The 16,781-nt window shown below is 43.7% G+C and overlaps 1 protein-coding gene and 1 long non-coding RNA gene across 5 annotated transcripts in view; one reads left to right on the top strand and one right to left on the bottom strand.

Annotated features, from left to right (window-relative positions):
* The window catches only part of RNF175 (ring finger protein 175), a 48,158-nt gene extending 33,106 nt beyond the window's left edge, over positions 1 to 15,052 (bottom strand). For 2 of the 4 annotated variants that reach the window (XM_058721117.1, XM_058721118.1), the window contains exons 1-3: positions 14,867 to 15,052; positions 5,514 to 5,551; positions 1,732 to 1,873 (exon numbers count right to left, since the gene is read on the bottom strand). In XM_058721117.1, coding sequence (XP_058577100.1) covers positions 1,732 to 1,873; positions 5,514 to 5,551; positions 14,867 to 15,037 — 351 coding nt within the window. In that variant the 5' untranslated portion in view covers positions 15,038 to 15,052. Of the gene's footprint in view, positions 1 to 1,731; positions 1,874 to 3,331; positions 3,350 to 5,513; positions 5,552 to 14,397; positions 14,512 to 14,866 lie in introns of those variants that run through there. The other 2 variants (XM_058721119.1, XM_058721120.1) reach the window with 2 other exon arrangements.
* LOC131506968 (uncharacterized) overlaps positions 1 to 16,781 on the top strand; it is a 53,969-nt gene that overhangs the window by 16,603 nt on the left and 20,585 nt on the right. The window lies entirely within an intron of this gene.

The raw sequence follows: 16,781 nt of genomic DNA, 5'->3' as shown, positions 1-16,781 counted from the left end.
GTTGGGCTCTGTGCTGACAGCTCAGAGCCTGGAGCCTGCTTCGGATTCTGTGTCTCCCTCTCTCTCTGCCCCTCCTCCACTCACACTCTGTCTCTCTCTGTCTCTCAAAAAATGAATGTTAAAAAAAAAATTAAAGAGAGGCCACTATCACAGTCATCTGGTCACCTCCAAGGGGATCCTTAGGGCCACAGAACCCCTCTTGGTAGCCATAAAATAGAGGACCTGTGTGATAGAAGAACACAAAAACAGCAACTTTGGGGAGAAGTGGGGTGACTAAGGGAGTCCAGTTGTTGGTGAAGGATGGGGTGCAAGTGAAAGTAACAAGCCTGGAAGTTATTCCAGGCAGCACAGCTTATGTAGTGAGCAATAAGAAACAATTTGGGAATTGTTTCTCAACAGTTGTTGAGCTCAAGGATGTCTGCCTGGGACCAGTGTAGCCTGGTTCATTAAAGGTTAGAACCTCCAATGGCAACAAGTCCTTCAAATGGCCTCTGATCCATGGGCAGGTCTATCTGTGGCTAGGTAGAGCCATTGTGTGAGCTCCACATTGACTGATGTGGTGATACACATCTTCAGAGAGTTGACAAAGGGGCAATTTCTTCAAATACAAGACAAGGTCATAGTCTTTTTTGGGATAAGCCGCCTCGAAAGTCATCAAATAAAAATGGTGTTGGAGTCGGGGCGCCTGGGTGGCGCAGTCGGTTAAGCGTCCGACTTCAGCCAGGTCACGATCTCGCGGTCCGTGAGTTCGAGCCCCGCGTCAGGCTCTGGGCTGGGCTGATGGCCCAGAGCCTGGAGCTCGTTTCCGATTCTGTGTCTCCCTCTCTCTCTGACCCTTCCCCGTTCATGCTATGTCTCTCTCTGTCCCAAAAATAAATTAAAAAGTTGAAAAAAAAAAAAATTAAAAAAAAAAATGGTGTTGGAGTAGTGGGGTATAATGCAGGTCAGGTGGCTCATAAGGCATTTCCTTTCAAGGGCAGGGGGTTTTCTATGCAAAATCTGTACTTATGTTGCCATGGAAACTGGACATGTTTTAAAATATCTAATCCAGAGATAATTATCAGTTATAAAGGAGTTATGGAACAGGGCTATGAATGGTTTCCTTAAGAATTCAGGTTTCTTCTTACTTAAGGACTCCAGAGATTCTGTATATTAGGTTATTTCCATTTTGCAGATAAGAAAACCATGGTTAACATATATTATGGAGCTTTTCTTTTGTATAAGTGAATAACTAATGAAATTTTATTCTAGTCTTTTTCTTTTAAAAACAATCTGTTAAAGTGCAATATAGAGGATGTTTATTTAAATTTTTTTTTAAATGTTTATTTTTGAGAGAGAGAGGGGAGAGAAAGAGAGAGAGAGAGGAGGATTATTCCTAATCCTCCTTTTCCTAGGCCATTGGCAGAAGTTGCTATTGCTAAAGGAAAACTGGTTTACTTAAACCAGGGATCTTGGTCTTGTTACTATTGACATTTTATCACGAAGAGCTGTCCTGTGCACGTTTAGTGGCCTCCGTGGCCTCTACCCACTACAAGCCAGAAGTAATTCCCATCCTCCTCTCCCCTCCCACTAAGGCGTGACAATCAAAAATGTTTCCAGATGTTGTCAAGTATCGCCTGGGGGCAAAACTACACCTCGTTGAGAACCATTGACTGAAACCAAAGCATTTCCTTCAAGGGAGGGATGTGGCAGGAAGAACAGGATTCCAGAAGTCCCCCTGGGGCAACTCACATTGTAGGACCGGCCATGCCTCTGTCTCCACTGTACCAACACTATCTGGGCGATGACCAGTGCGCAGAGGAAGATCAAGATCATCTCCACGTGCATGGACTCATGGCCCCGGTGCATCTTGTACATCCTTTCCTGCTGCAGGCTGGAACCAGCAAATGAGGTCATCTGAAAAAGGCCTCAACCCTTGCACAGTATATTTAGGAAAAAAAAAAAGTTTGGGCTCATAGAAAGCAATGGGAGGTTTCAAATGTAGGGGGTTTTAAGCTTTGATTATAGTTTTCCTGGTTGTTTTTTTTAATTAAAAAAATTTTTTTTAATTTTTCCTTTTCTCCCAGGCTTGAGGAGGGGGCAATGGAGAGGAGGAACCTGAGTTCATCAGGGATACCGATTCCTCTCAGCCCTTAGCTTGCCTGTGTGGTTTTGGCCTCAGCCTTGTCCTTTCAAGTTAAGGGATGGGGCTGAAAAAATCACTGATGGGCTCTGGACAGACCTGCATACCAGTCCCATCGCCACACAGACTTGTGAAAGTGACTCATCCTCTCTGCAGCTCAGTTGCTTCCTTGCAAACTTAAAATAATGGCCCCTCGGTACTTCACAAGATTGTTCTCGAACTGCAAACCCCATGTTATTTTATTTGTTCTTAAATAAGGAATAATAATTATTATTAGATTACAATAAACTATGTTGAAAGGGCGGGCCTACTCCGGCCTACTCTGGCTTGTTCTGTGTCCTTCACCTTGACCACACCTCCTCCCCTTGAGTAACCCCCCCCTCACCTGCCTAACAGGACTCGGACCCTTCCCCAGGACCCTTCCCCAGCCAATCGGCTGAGGCCACAGCCATTACCTCACCAGCTGCCCCTAGGCCCCAATAAAACCTTTGTCCTTTTGAAACTCGCTCTCTCCCCGGCATCTCACCGCTGCGTAGGTGCAGGTAGGGGATTGAGCTCGAGCTAGCTCGAATAAAGGCTCTTTGCTTTTGCATCGGACTCAGCTCCCTAGTGGTCTTTGGGGATCACGAATTCTGGGCATAACAATGTAATATATTATCTAACATATAATATATAGATTATTAGATTAAATATGAAATTTCCATTTTCGAAAGTCAAAATAGTAAAATATGGTAATTTCAAGTAATTTTTAATATTTTGAAGTAAAAGGATATCCTGCAGATGGTGCTAATGGAGAGAATGTTATCCAAAGGCCTCCAGAAAACTCCTGAGTGAGCCGTATAAATTTTTTTTTTTTCATTATAAGGAGAAAGAGGAAGCCTAAGTATTATTTTAGGCGGGCATATTTAGATGATGGCTGAATGTTTCAGTTTTTAGTTGGACTCTTGGTTTTGCATAACGGTAGAGAAAACACTCTAACAGTATGTCATCTGGTTTAACTTCCTATAGCAGAAGTGGCTTCAAAGAAAGCTTAGAGCAGTGGATCTTGAATGTTGCTGTAAATTGGAAATCACTGGGGAGTTTTAAGTGTCTCAATGTCCAAGCTGTGGCCAGATCAATTAAATGACCATTTCTGTGTGTTATGGGCTGAACTGTGGGCTTCCCCACATTCATATGTTAAAGTCCTACCCCCCCTTCCCCACCAGTTACCTTAGAAGGTGACTGTATTTGGAGATAGGAACTTTAAGGAATAAGGTTAAATGCTGTCACTGGGTGGGCCCTAATCCAATCTGACTGGTGTCCTTAGAAAGAGATACAGTTATAAACTCACACAGAGGGAAAAGCATATGAAGATGCAGTGAGAAGGCGGCTATCTGCAAGCCAAGGAGAAGTGTCAGGAGAACCCAAATGTGCTGACACCTTGATCTGGGACTTCTTGCCCCCAGAACTGTGAGGAAGTAAATTTCTGTTTAAACCACCTGGTCTGTGGTACTTGTTATGGTAGTTCAAGTTCCCAATGTGATTTTAAGATGCAGCCAAGATTGAGAACCACTGGGCTAGAGGAAGAGAGAGCAGTCCAGGGTCAAGATTAGGGCAACAGGGAAAATTATGAATGTTGCCAATCAAGTACTTTATAAATAGTGGTTAGCATTATCTTTGATCCCCAGTGGGGCACCATGAGTCACAAAATCTCTTGAAGTTTCTTTCCACTTATGACTAGATATGGTGTGAATTTAGTGTGCACATCAGAAAACACTGCAGAGCTGTGTCTGGGTGGCTCCATTAAGCGTCTCTTGATTTCGGCTCAAGTCGTGATCTCACAGTTTTGTGAGTTTGAACCCCGAGTCAGGCTCTGTGCTGACAGTGTGGAGCCTGCTTGGGATTCTCTCTCTTTCTCTTTCTCCCCCTCCCCCACTCATGCTCTTTCAAAATAAATAAATAAACTTAAAGAAAACCCCACAAACACTGCAGGGTAATACTCTGTGCCATAAGATTGTAGCCTTTTAGAGGCACCCCTTGGGTATGTGGGTTGGGTTCTTCCCCCTTTACTAATAATTTATTTTTTAAAAATTTTTAATATTTATTTATATTGAGAGTGAGAGAGAGAGAGAGAGAGAGCAGGGGAGGGGCAGAGAGAGAAAGAATCCCAAGCAGGCTATACTGCCAGCAGAGAGCCTGATGCAGGGCTTGAACTCACATGAAACATGAGATCATGACCTGAGCCCAAATCAAGAGTTGGACCCTTAACCTTATGGGAATGAGCCATCCAGGAGCCCCTTTACCATAACTTCTACAGCTACTCTAATGAGTAGAGAAGGACTAGGTGCCTCAGAAAAGGGCACTGAGGGTGCCCCCTGCTGGAGAACGTGTAGAAATGATCCTGCAGAGCCTAGTAAATCTTCTTGCCTGAGGTCAGCTTCTTTGAGATGGAATCTTAGAACGTTAACGCTGGAAGGTACATTAGACGTACTGAAACCCCTACACTCATCAAATGAAGAAGATGAAGTCCCTATCAGGTAAACAACCTGAATAAAATTACATTGTTAATAGTCTTTGTGTTGGAAGCGAACTTAGGAAACACAAATGATTTCCAGAAGCTCATTAAAAAATACACTTGCTCCTCTGAAGAAATGGGAAGTGAAGAAAAATAAAGGGGTACAAGAACTTATAGTTTTTATAGGCACAACAGCAAAATAACTATTTAATATTCTATTTAATGAAAAGACTTTCAACTTAGGCCGTGTAGATAGCAGAGTGAATTTATCATCAGCCTAAAATAAGACTTGCATGGATATAAAACAAAATATGCTTTGTGACATTCATCTATTATATATATAATTATATATAATGAAAACACTCATTGTATCATTATAGATAATGAAAACATCTCAAAATAACCTATGTGGATGTACTTTGAAGGTATCAAGTAGTATGCAAATGTAATAAGTATTTCCTATTTTGATTAGGAATACATTCATAATTGATTACCATAATGCAAAAAAGGAGGAACTTTTCATTTTTCATTTTTTTTGGTGCCCACAGGGCCCTACTGGCCCCATAGTAAGTACCAGAACACAGGGGAAATAGCATATAAAGAAAACCAGATGTATCTTGTGTCTAAAATAAATACTAACTTGACACTGTCCTATTTTGAAGGACATATAAACCCAGCTTTGTGGGACTGCATGAATCACTGTAGGAAACAGATGAAATCCTTGCGGTTTGGTTTATCCTATCTTTGTGCATGCATGCTAAACTAACCCACCTTCTGTGCCCCGAGAAATTTACAAATAAATGATGGCTTTGTTTGATTTCTCAAACTGTTAAGGTGGAAATGTAATTTTTAGTTAAAATGTAAGTTTAAACAATTAAAAAAATTCTAATCACTTACTTCCATTCATCATCCGCAGAAAGCTTTGTGTGAGAGATCTGAAAAAAACAAAAAGAGCCCTTCTCAAAACTTCTTCATTTTTTCAGCTTGTATTTTACAGCATTACATGAGAAACTCAAGCCATGAAAAACAGTGATGTTTCCTAGTACTACAATAACTTAGGATGAAAACCCTAATAGAATATTTGCTTACGGAACTAAGACACACACACACACACACACACACCCCAAAAGAGTAATTAAGTTACTGTTAATAAATATTTGATTCTGCTCCTGTCAGAGAATCAGATGAGCCTCCATTCCTGTAGTTTATTTGGCAATTCAGTTGAGGTTGTAGAGAGTGGCCTCCCAATAAGCAGTGTCCCCTTGGCTTTTGGGATATGATATGTAAATCCTAAAAAGAAAATGATGCCTTAAATGATGCCAATGAGTAAATATCACCAAGTTCAAGGTTTTAGAGACCGAGCTGACCAGAGGCTCGACTTGTTTGGGGCATCTTTTGTGTCCTCCTGTTAATTTAATTCAAAGCCTGGCCCCAGGGAAGAGGGTAATCTGGCCTTGCCCTTGCAGACTGAGCTTGAGAACACAGAGACCAGGAAGTGTTTTCAAATGACCTACAGATTGTAGGCACATGCTGCCTTCCCTTGATCACTACTAATCTATTACATTTGGTCATTTGAAACCTTTAAGGCAATCCTTGGAAAGACATAATCTTATAATTTTCATGGAGAGCACAGACAGTTTAATCCCTAGTCCTATATGTTAAAAGCTAAAATCCCCAATGACAGCAAAGAAGGGAATGCAAATAAGACATTTGTTACACAAATCTGATATTAAGTAGGTGTTTTTTCTATATGTTTTATTCAAATGGCACCAGCAAATCTGACACATGGAATAAAAAAATAATGCCATCCATTCAATCTAGGATTTCTCTGACTTGGGGTAAACAGGTTTCATAATAAAAATCTGTGCTTCTGCCACAAGATTGAGGGGTTCCCTTAGAAGAGAGAATAACACAGCTAAGTAGAGGCTTAGGCAGTATTTGCACAATGCCAGGACTTGCCAGATAATGCCAGGAAGGAGGATAATGCCAGGAAAGAGGAAATGGGTGAAGCAGCAGGTGATGCTGGCAGCTTCTCTATGGTTCCCTGCTTCTGGGTGATCCCATCAGGTGGTCCCTGATATTCAAATGGTGGTCAAAACAACTGGAGAGCCTCAGGAGGTCCACTGAGAGGGCTAGTTGAATCTTTAGACCCCAGGGTTTCCCCAGCCCCATCTTCTCTTAGGGACAGTGAGGTATCTGGCTTGGGGCTGGGCTGGGACAGGCAGAGACAGTAGGGGGAAAAGGCACAGTGCTTGTGCATTCACTCCAGCCCTGGATGTGTCCATTTCCTGTGCCTCTCCCACAACCCTTCACCCCACATCTGGGGCCAACAGGGAATCAATGGGGCACAATCACTTTATTACTGTGGGCAGAGGACCCTGGGTGCCTATGGCCTGGGGGTTGGGGGTTGGGACACATGGGGTGGGTTGGGAGGCAGCCCTTGCACTCTCCTGCTTCTGGCTATCCCCCCATTGCAGGGCTGAGGGCAAAAAGCAGCATCCCTGGGGTTGGGGAGAATAAGGCCCTCTGAGCACTGGGATCTTCCAGGAGCATGAGGACATTACTGCTCATTGCTGAGCTCCTGCCTACCACCTGCCAGGAGAGTCCACCATTGGTTTCTGAGAACAGCTGAAAGTTGTTGCCTCTGGGGAGTGAAAATCAAGAATGGGGAAGATGGAGTGGTGATGGGGTCCCACTTAAGTCTTATAGAACTCTTTGACTCTTTAAATTGTGGATATACAGAATTTTAATAAAAATTAACATTAAAAAGAAAACATTTCCATAAGATAGTTTTCACTTAAAAGTATGACAAGGAACTCCGATGATACAAATGTTATTCCTCTTAATTAAGTTGCTGAGTTCCCTACATCTTGTATCCTGATCTTTTGCCTTTGTTTCTCTCTTCTTTTCAGCTTCATTATTTTCCATAATTTTATCTTCTATATCACTGATTTGCTGCTCTGCTTCATTCATCCTCACCATCATGGCATCCATTTGAGATTGCATCTTGGTTATAGCATTTTTAATTTCAGCCTGACTAGATTTTAGTTCTTTTATCTCTGCAGAAAAGGATTCTCTGGTGTATTCTATGCTTTTTTCAACCCCAGTTAGAATTCTTATAATCGTGGTTTTAAATTCTAGTTGAGACATCTTAATTATATCAGTGTTGATTAAATCCCTTGCCATCATTTCTTCCTGTTCTTTCTTTTGGGGTGAATTCCTCTGTCTTGTAATTTTGGAGGAAGAAAAAAATAATGAAATAAAATAAAAATAAAAAAGAAAACAAACATTAAATAAAGGAAGCTAGATCCTCACTATGTTTTGGTTTGATAGTTAAGAGAAGCTTGATAGAAAAGAGAAAAAAGAGAAAAAAAAATTAAAAGAAGAAATTAAAAATTAAAAAAATTAAATAATTAAATAGAATAAAATAAAAGAATAAAATTAAAAATTTGCTCTTTCTGTATTTAAGAAAAAAAAGAAAATAAAAAACCAACATAAACAAAAACAGAAGCAAAGAAAATGAATAAACAAATGAGCAAACAAAAAGAAACCCAAATGAAGCTCAATCCAGTTTCCCACAGAACTGAAACTCTGCAGCACAAAATGATCCATATGCTAAGTGGGTGGAGAGATCTGTGCTTGTCTTCTGGGGGAGAGACCTGCTGCTCTGCTTCTCAGGCTGATTTTTCCTAGTGGAAATGATATGATACCCTATGTGGAAAACCCAAAAGACTACCAAAAAATTGCTAGAATTGATCCATGAATTCAGCAAAGTCACAGTATATAAAATCAATGTCTAGAAATCTGTTGCATTTCTATATACCAATAATGAAGCAGCAGAAAGAGAAATCAAGGAATTGATCCATTTATAACTGTACCAAAAACCATATGATACCTAGAAATAAACCTAACCAAAGAGGTAAACAATCTGTATGCTAAAAACTATAGAAAGCTTATGAAAGAAATTGAAGAAGACACAAAAAAATGGAAAAACATTTCATGCTCAGGGATGGGAAGAAGAAACTTTTTTTTTTTAAATATTATTTATGGGGGGGAGGGGCACAGAGAGAGAGAGAGGGAGTGAATCTTAAGCAGGCTCCATGCTCAGCGCAGAGCCAGACACAGGGCTCAATCCCACAACTGTGAGATCATGACCTGAGCTGAAATCAAGAGTCAGACGCCTAACTGACTGAGCCATACAGGTAGGTGTCCCAAGAACAAACACTGTTAAAATGTCCATACCACCTAAAGCAATCTACACATTCAACGCAATCCCTATCAAAATAACACCATCATTCTTTATAGAGGTAGAAAAAACTACTCTAAAATTTGTATGGAACCAGAAAAGACTTTGAATAGCCAAAGTAATGTTGAAAAAGAAAACCAAAGCTGGAAGCAATCACAATCCCGGACTTCAAGCTGTATTACAAAGCTGTAATCATCAAGATAGTATGGTACTGGCACAAGAACAAACACATAGATCAATGGAACAGAATAGAGAACTCAGAAATGGACCCACAACTATATGACCAACTAATCTTTGACAAAGCAGGAAAGAACATCCAATGGAAAAAAGACAGTCTCTTCAGCAAATGGTTCTGGGAAAACTGGACAGCAACATGCAAAAGATTCATTTTTCTTACACTATACAATAAATTCAAAATGGATGAAAGACCTTAATGTAAGACAGGAAACCATCAAAATCCTAGAGGAGAACACAGGCAGCAACTTCTTTGACCTTGGCTGTGGCAACTTCTTACTAGACATGTCTTTGGAGGCAAGGGAGACAAAAGTAAAAATGAACTACTGGGACCTTATCAAGATAAAAGCTTCTGCACAGTGAAAGAAACAATCAACAAAACTAAAAGGCAACCAACAGAATGGGAGAAGATATTTGCAAATGACATATCTGATAAAAGGTTAGTATCCAAAATCTATAGAGAACTTACCAAACTCAACACCCAAAAAACAAATAATCCAGTGAAAAAATGGGAAGACATGAATAGACACTTTTTCAAAGAAAACATCTAGCTGGCTAATAGACACATGAAAAGATGCTCAACATCACTCACCATCACGGAAATACAAAAAAAAACCCCACAATGAAACACCACCTCACACATGTCAGAATGGCTAAAATTAACAACTCAGGCAACAACGGATGTTGGCGAAGATGCAGAGAAAGGGGAACCCTTTGGCACTGTTGGTGGAAATGCAAACTGGTGCAACCACTCTGGAAAACAGTATGGAGGTTCCTCTGAAAGTTAAAAATAGAGCTACCCTATGACCCAACAATTGTACTACTATTTATCCAAATCTTTATAGCAGCGCTATTAACAATTGCCAAATTATGGAAAGAGCCCAAATGTCCATTGACTGATGAATGGAAAAAGGTGTGGTATATGTATACAATGGAATATCCCTTGGTGATGAAAAAGAATGAAATCTTGCCATTTGCAACCACGTGGATGAACTAGAGTGTATGATGCTAAGTGACATAAGTTAGTCAGAGAAAGACAAATATCATATGATTTCACTCAAATGTGGGACTTAAGAAACAAAACAGATGAACATAGGGGAAGGGAAGGAAAAATAAAATAAGATAAAAACAGACAGAGAGGCAAACCATAAGAGACTCTTAATATAGAGAACAAACAGGGTTGCTGGAGGGGAGGTGAGTGGGGGGATGGGCTTAAATGGGTGATGGACATTTAGGAGGGCACTTGTTGGGATGACCATTGGGTGTTATATGTAAGTGATGAATAACTAAATTCTACCACTACTGCACTATATGTTAACTAGTGCTGATGAGGAAAACTGGCCTTCTCATGCCCTTCAGGTGTGTTGTGTACATTAAAACAGTTTCTCCAGAAAGAAATTTGGCAAGGCATGTCAAATCTAAAGTGTTTGTTTATTCTATGTAGAATAGCGTAAGAATAATCCCTCACAAAATGAAGAGACAAATACACAGGGAAAGATGACACAGGTGTTTACATAGTTTTATTTATAATATTGGAAATTGGCAACAATCTAAACCCATGGGGGATTGGTTAATGAGTTATGATATATCTATAACAAAGGAAATCAATTGGCTCTTTAAAATGATCACGCAGATCCATATTTATTGACATAGAAATATTTCCATGACATATTTTAAGAGAAAAAGCATGCTTTGAAAACAGTTGTATAAAATATAAGCCTATTAATGTAAATATACAGTTACGTAGAATAAAGAAACATCCAGAAGAAAGAGATATCCAGAGCAGTCACCAAAATGCTAACAGGAATGATCCATGGGTGCTGGTGTATATTGGAATATTTATTCCTTTTTTATATTTGTCCATATTGAATATATTCTGCATGAACATATGTCATTAAAATTTTTTTTTTTTGATGTTTGTTTTTGAGAGAGAGAGCACAAGCAGGGGAGTGGCAAAGAGAGGGAGGGAGACAGAACCCAAAGCAGGCTCCAGGCTCCAAGCTGTCAGCATAGAGCCCAACACAGGTCTTGAACCCATGACTCCAGAGATAATGACCTGAGCCGAAGTCGGATGCTTAACCGACTGAGCCACCAATGTGTCCCTGAATATATATCACTTAAAAGAATTTAAGATGTCATTTTGATTCTGCTTCTCCTTTCCCCTGTCTCCTTGTCTATCAATTGCCAAGTCTTTTTTCCCTGCAGGACATTCCTGTTTACCTCTCCTCCCCTTTAACTCCCTTCTGAGCTTCAGATTCTTGTATCCACATGCCTTCTACATATCTCCACTTGGATGTCCCTCAGACACACAAGCTCAAGCTGCCCCAAACTGAGCATAGTAATTTCCCTCCAACCTGGTTCCATCCCAGTGCCCCCCTCTCACTCAGTAGCCCTACATCCCACCTAACCAGTTGTTCAAAACAGAAATATGGGATGCCATTCTTGACCTTAACCCTCCACTTCCAACCCAGTACCCTCCTGCAGACCTTACCCAAATACTTGGCGAACCACTTCTTTCCACCTCAGTGGCCTCTATGCCAACCATTGTTCCTTCATTCAACAAATATCTATTGATTACATCCCGGGTACCAGGCACTGGGGTAAGAGCTGCCATACCATAAAAGTGAATAAGACATACAAGTTTCCTGTCCTCATGAATTGGGTCTTGTGCTCTAGAGAAAGTGTGGACAATGACCAAGTAAAGAAAACAATGACCTAATGTGGTAAATTCTATGAAGAAGCTAAACAGAATGTGTGATAAAGAATAACCAGCATGGGGAGGGGCTGTTACTCGTTAGACTGGTTGGCAAGGCCTCCCTGAGCCTGAGGACGGATCCAACCTGGTGCGCAGAGGGTTCTCTTCTTCCAGGGGGGCTCCTACCTCCACTCCTTTTCTCCCTTCAAACAGTGAGGGTGATCCAATGAAAAGCAAACTGATCACATTTCTTCCCCCGCTCAAAACACAAGTGGCTGCCCTTGTCCCTAACATAGCTCCTGTGGCCCTTTCCAGCTTCTTTTCTTTCCACTGCCCCTGCACAGCCTCTGCTCCAGCCAAGCAGAACTTTTCTGTCCCCTGAATGCTTTTCCTCCACCTTTTTTTTTTTTTTTTTTTTTTTTTTAGCTTTTCAAACCCCCTTTCCGGATGCCCTGGACTCTGCTTCCTCCAAGAGCCTTTTGGGTTAGGCCTCTCCAGTGGGTCCATTGTCCACTGAACACTGTTACCCCATGGCATGGCCATCGGTGATTTATTACTTGTCTTACTCCACCACTGAATACTCCCTGTCTGGTAACATTGCACACTCAATCAATACACAGTTGACTTTTGAACAATGCAGGGGTTAGGAGCACCAATCCCCCCACAGTCAAAAATCTGTGTAAAACTTTTGACTCCCTGGGACTTTACTTCTAATAGCCTACTGTTGACTAGAAGCCTTAGCAATAACATAAATAGCCAATCAACACATATTCTGGATGTTATATGTATTGTATACTGTATTCTCACAAGAAAGTAAGATAGAAAAAAACATGTTATTAAGAAAATCGTAAGGAAAAATGCATTTGGAGTACTGCCCTGTAAATAATCTGTGTGTAAGTGGATCTGTGCAGTTCAATCCTGTGCTGTTAAAGGGCTAACTGTATTTGAAAACTGCCTCCCTCTTAGTGCCAGCCCTCATCATTTCTAACCTCAGCTGCTGCCTCCAAATTAGTTTCCCCACTTTCAACTCTTCACAAAAATCCATCTGTTAGAAAAATATCGCTAAAATGAGTGGCAAAACCAGAACGGTAAACTCAAACTACTGCTATCCCTGGGACATATGTGAGCAGGAGCTAAGGATGTTAGGCTTGGAGAGCTGTGTTCAGTGATATGGAATCCATATCACTGGGCAAGGAGAAAACTTCCACGGATGGAGCGGTAGGGAGGGGCTGTGTCTGGCCTACTCCAAGGTAGAGAACAGTGTTGAGGCAGAGATGGGTCCTCTGGGGAAATCAAAGCCTGCAAAGCAGGCCTCAGACAAGCAGAAAAGAGAACTGCCGAGTCCATGCTGTCTACTCTCTTGCACCCGAACTTTGAGGAGTCTCAGGAGCACATAGGGTGTAGCTGGCTTCCTAGGCCACAGGGAGAAGGAGGATGGGGAATAGGGAGGGGGTGTTTGGCACAAAGAGGTACACAGGGAGCTGGGCAGACTAGAGTCCCAGATCATGAGGTTATATGTTTATTATTTATTCACTTATTTGTCCAATAAACATTTCCCGAGGCCCTGCCATTTGCCAGACTCTGTACTTCGTTCCGGAAATACAGTAGCCAGCAAAGCAGAACAAGGGGGGATTAAGGGACAAGCTCTGAGTTGCTCCCAGGACAGAGTTAACAGGGGACCACACCTCCTGAGGGCAGTGGGCAAGGCAGCTATGGCACCCTTAAGGGAGAGCAAACATCAGCTGCAGAAGTGACCCTGCCAGTCTTCTGCCCTTCCCAGCACGCAGACTTCTTCATCCATAACGCTCTGTGAACGATCTGATATGGGTTTGAAACCAGCAAGTAAGTCATGGAGTTCCCTTATAGCTTCCCCATGTTAGAGAATAAATCTCCAATGCATAGCATGATACAAAACTTGCCATAACCCAGCTTTCTCTTCCTACAAGCCTTCATGAACCCTGGATTTCTGCCAGGGTCATAGTGAATATCCACTCTCACCCCCACCTTTCTCCATGGTCATTTCCCACCCCCCACCCCCAAATTTTTTTCACCTCCAAGTAATTTGGTATTCCCATTTCCTGCATGGAGAATTCTCATTTCCTCTCATGGCCACATGGAATCTCACCCATCCCCCTGAGGCCCAGCTCAAAAACCCAGCCACCCCCATCCGCCCAGTCAGCCTTGCCCACCCTCCCTACCAGAAGCAATTCCTCACTTCCTAGAAATCCTACAAACTTCACTTGAACAGTAATTTCTTTGGGGACAGTAATTTCTTCCTACCCTCTATGAGTTATTTTGTCCTTGTTATACTGGGATGTGAGTTCCCAGAGGAAAGGTCTACCTCTAACTGTATCCCCCGTATCCCAGGAGGAGCACAGTTCCTGCTATGTGATCATGGCCTAAGAATCATCTATAAATGAAAAATAGTAATGACGGGGTTTGAAATCACCATGGGAAACCTAGAGGGGATAGCTAGCCTACAGATTCTCAAAGCTTGAGCATCAGCACCTCCTGGGAAATAGTCTGACTTGCAAAATGATGAGGCATTATCCCAGAGGTCAAGAATTAAAAACCCTGGGGGCAGAGTCCAACCATCTGATTTTTACCTAGCTTTCAGAGTGATTCTGATGCTCGCTGCAGTTTGAGAACCATACAGTCAAGCCTGATGTACACCCAGCACCCTTCAGCTGTCCTCTTCCTTCACCTGGGCCCTGGGGCTTCTGTCGGGGAGCTGGAAGGAGAGAGGGGCAACCAGTACTGAAAGCAGGGAATGGACAGGGATGAGTCGGATAAAGCTCATTCTGGAGGAGACGGAGTGGGGGAGGCAGGGTAAGGGAGGGGAAAATAAGGAGTAGGGGATGAGAAGGGAGAGGAGCGGGAGAGGGAGAGAGAAATGGAGAGGAGTTCGGCTCCCGTGGGGTGGGGTAGGGAGAGGCGACTCCACGAGCACCTTCCAGAAAGGTCATCCGTGCCGCGGCGGGGGACTCGGAGACCAGTCCGTGCGGCCACCCAGCCCCCGCGTGAGCCTAGGCACCCTGGCCCCGTGTCCCCCCGCCTGCGCCCGGCGCCCGGTACCTGCTCGTGCTGGGGAGGCGCCTCCAGCCCCGGCGCCACCTCGCGCACCGCGGCGCCCGCGGCCCCCGCGGCCATGCCTCCGCCGCGGCGGCTCCAGTGCCCCGCGGGCCGGGGAGGGTCTCCGGGACGCCGCTGGGGGACGCCCTTTCCGGCGCGAGCGCCGGGTGCCATCTGAGCCTGCGGCGGCCCCGCCCCGGGCCGTGCGCCTCCCCTTCGCCCTGCGCCCGCGTCCCACCCTCCTCCTAGCTGAGGAGACCCTTTGGGGATCTTCCCCTCTGCAGACAAGCAGTGGTCGGCCATCGCGGCTCGTACAACATCCTGCGCCCGGCCCTGTGGGCTGGATAGGGGCCGGCGGTTTTATCACCTGGACGCAGGGCTGGAGGCCGGCTCGGAAGTAGGTAGGAAGAGATGTGGGGCGTACGGAGAGTGAGAAATGGAGGTGAGAGAGGGAGCGAGGGGTCTTTTTCTCCTCCGCCCCTTTCCTCAGAAGCCTTCACCCGAAGGCGGGAGTTCAGGTGGCTGTCCAAATCCTGGGAGACCAGCAGCCAGCTACACCCTATGTGTTCCCGAGACTCCTCAACCTCTGTTGCATCTCCAGTGGCGTTCCTGTCCCAGACCCATAGCCCCTTCTTTCCTCTTATCTGCAGTTTTAATAATTTGGACAGGTCCCTGGTGAAGTCACACCTAGCACCTCCAAAGATGATGGCGGGGGGGGGGGGGGGGGCGGGAAGAGAGAAGATGGAGCCTCTAGGCCCGGGTGCACTTCCCCCTGGGAAATCATTCCCAGCTTGCCTTTGTCCCCCCCCCCCCTTCAGGGGTGTTCTCCTTGACCTCAGCAGTAGGCCTGAGCCTGCACTTACGGCCCAGAAAAGGCTGGAACATTTGGGGAAGCTTTTAGGAATGCACTGGTGTTAATGGAGGGCAATAGACAAAAAGGGAACAGGTAAGTAGGCAGTCTGACTTACAAAATATGGCTTACTCCATTCCAGTTTGTGATGGCTCATAGTTTTCAACACCTACACGGAGGTACCCGTGGAGGCTGCTGGACACATCTCTGCCATGGTGGCCTTGCCACCTAGCAGAGTAGAGACAAACATGCAGGACAATTAGTTGTGTTTCCTGTTCCAAGTACTGTGCTCTGTGGTAACGCATTCAGTTTTCACAACAAGGTCACAAGGTGGGTGGTGTTATTATCTCCATTTTACATGAGAACATTGAAGCACGAGAGGTGCAGAAGTTGGCCCAAGTTCCAAAACTAGTAGGTTAGGTACAGTGGGAATTTGCCTTTTGGATTCAAGGGTGGACAGGAGGGCTCAACTATGATTCAGGACCTGGGGACCAGTCAGAAAGCTATTGCTATAGTTCCAATGAAAGACAGCAATGGCCTTGGTGGTGTCTGTGAGTGTGTGTCGGGGTGGGATGGAAAGGAGATGGAGAGATGTGGATGGAGCCAGGAGATTTAGTTAACAGAATCTGTAAGACTTACTGATCCTCTAGGATCCTGCCTGGCATTTGGGCAGAGGGTGCTGAGAATGGGAATACTCAAAGAGCAGGAGATTTCTGGGTATAAAGATAATGAGTTCATTTAGACATGTTGCCTTCCTGCCTAGCTCTTGGCCTGTCTTCATGTGGCAAAGGCCATTTTTCTCTCCAGTCCAGGATGTCCTCAAATTCATCTGGATTCCTCTAAGTCAGCCACCTGCCCTCCCCAAGCCCCTGTAAAAGGTCCAGATGGAAATAGAATTTCCCTATCCTATAAACTCTGGCCCATTATCATTACCTAAGTTTTGGCTCCCTGATATGAGATTCTCTTCCTTGGTTGATTGACACCAGAAATGTCTACATATTTCGCTGGAGACACAGGTAAGCACAAAGGGAATTCTCTTCCTTCTGATTTCAGCTCAACAACCATCAG

Source organism: Neofelis nebulosa, chromosome 3 (assembly GCF_028018385.1).
Source record: "Neofelis nebulosa isolate mNeoNeb1 chromosome 3, mNeoNeb1.pri, whole genome shotgun sequence".
In the NCBI taxonomy this organism is placed as follows: Eukaryota; Metazoa; Chordata; class Mammalia; order Carnivora; family Felidae; genus Neofelis; species Neofelis nebulosa.
Note: the sequence above shows the minus strand (reverse complement) of the source record. Positions and strands in the feature narration are given on the sequence as shown.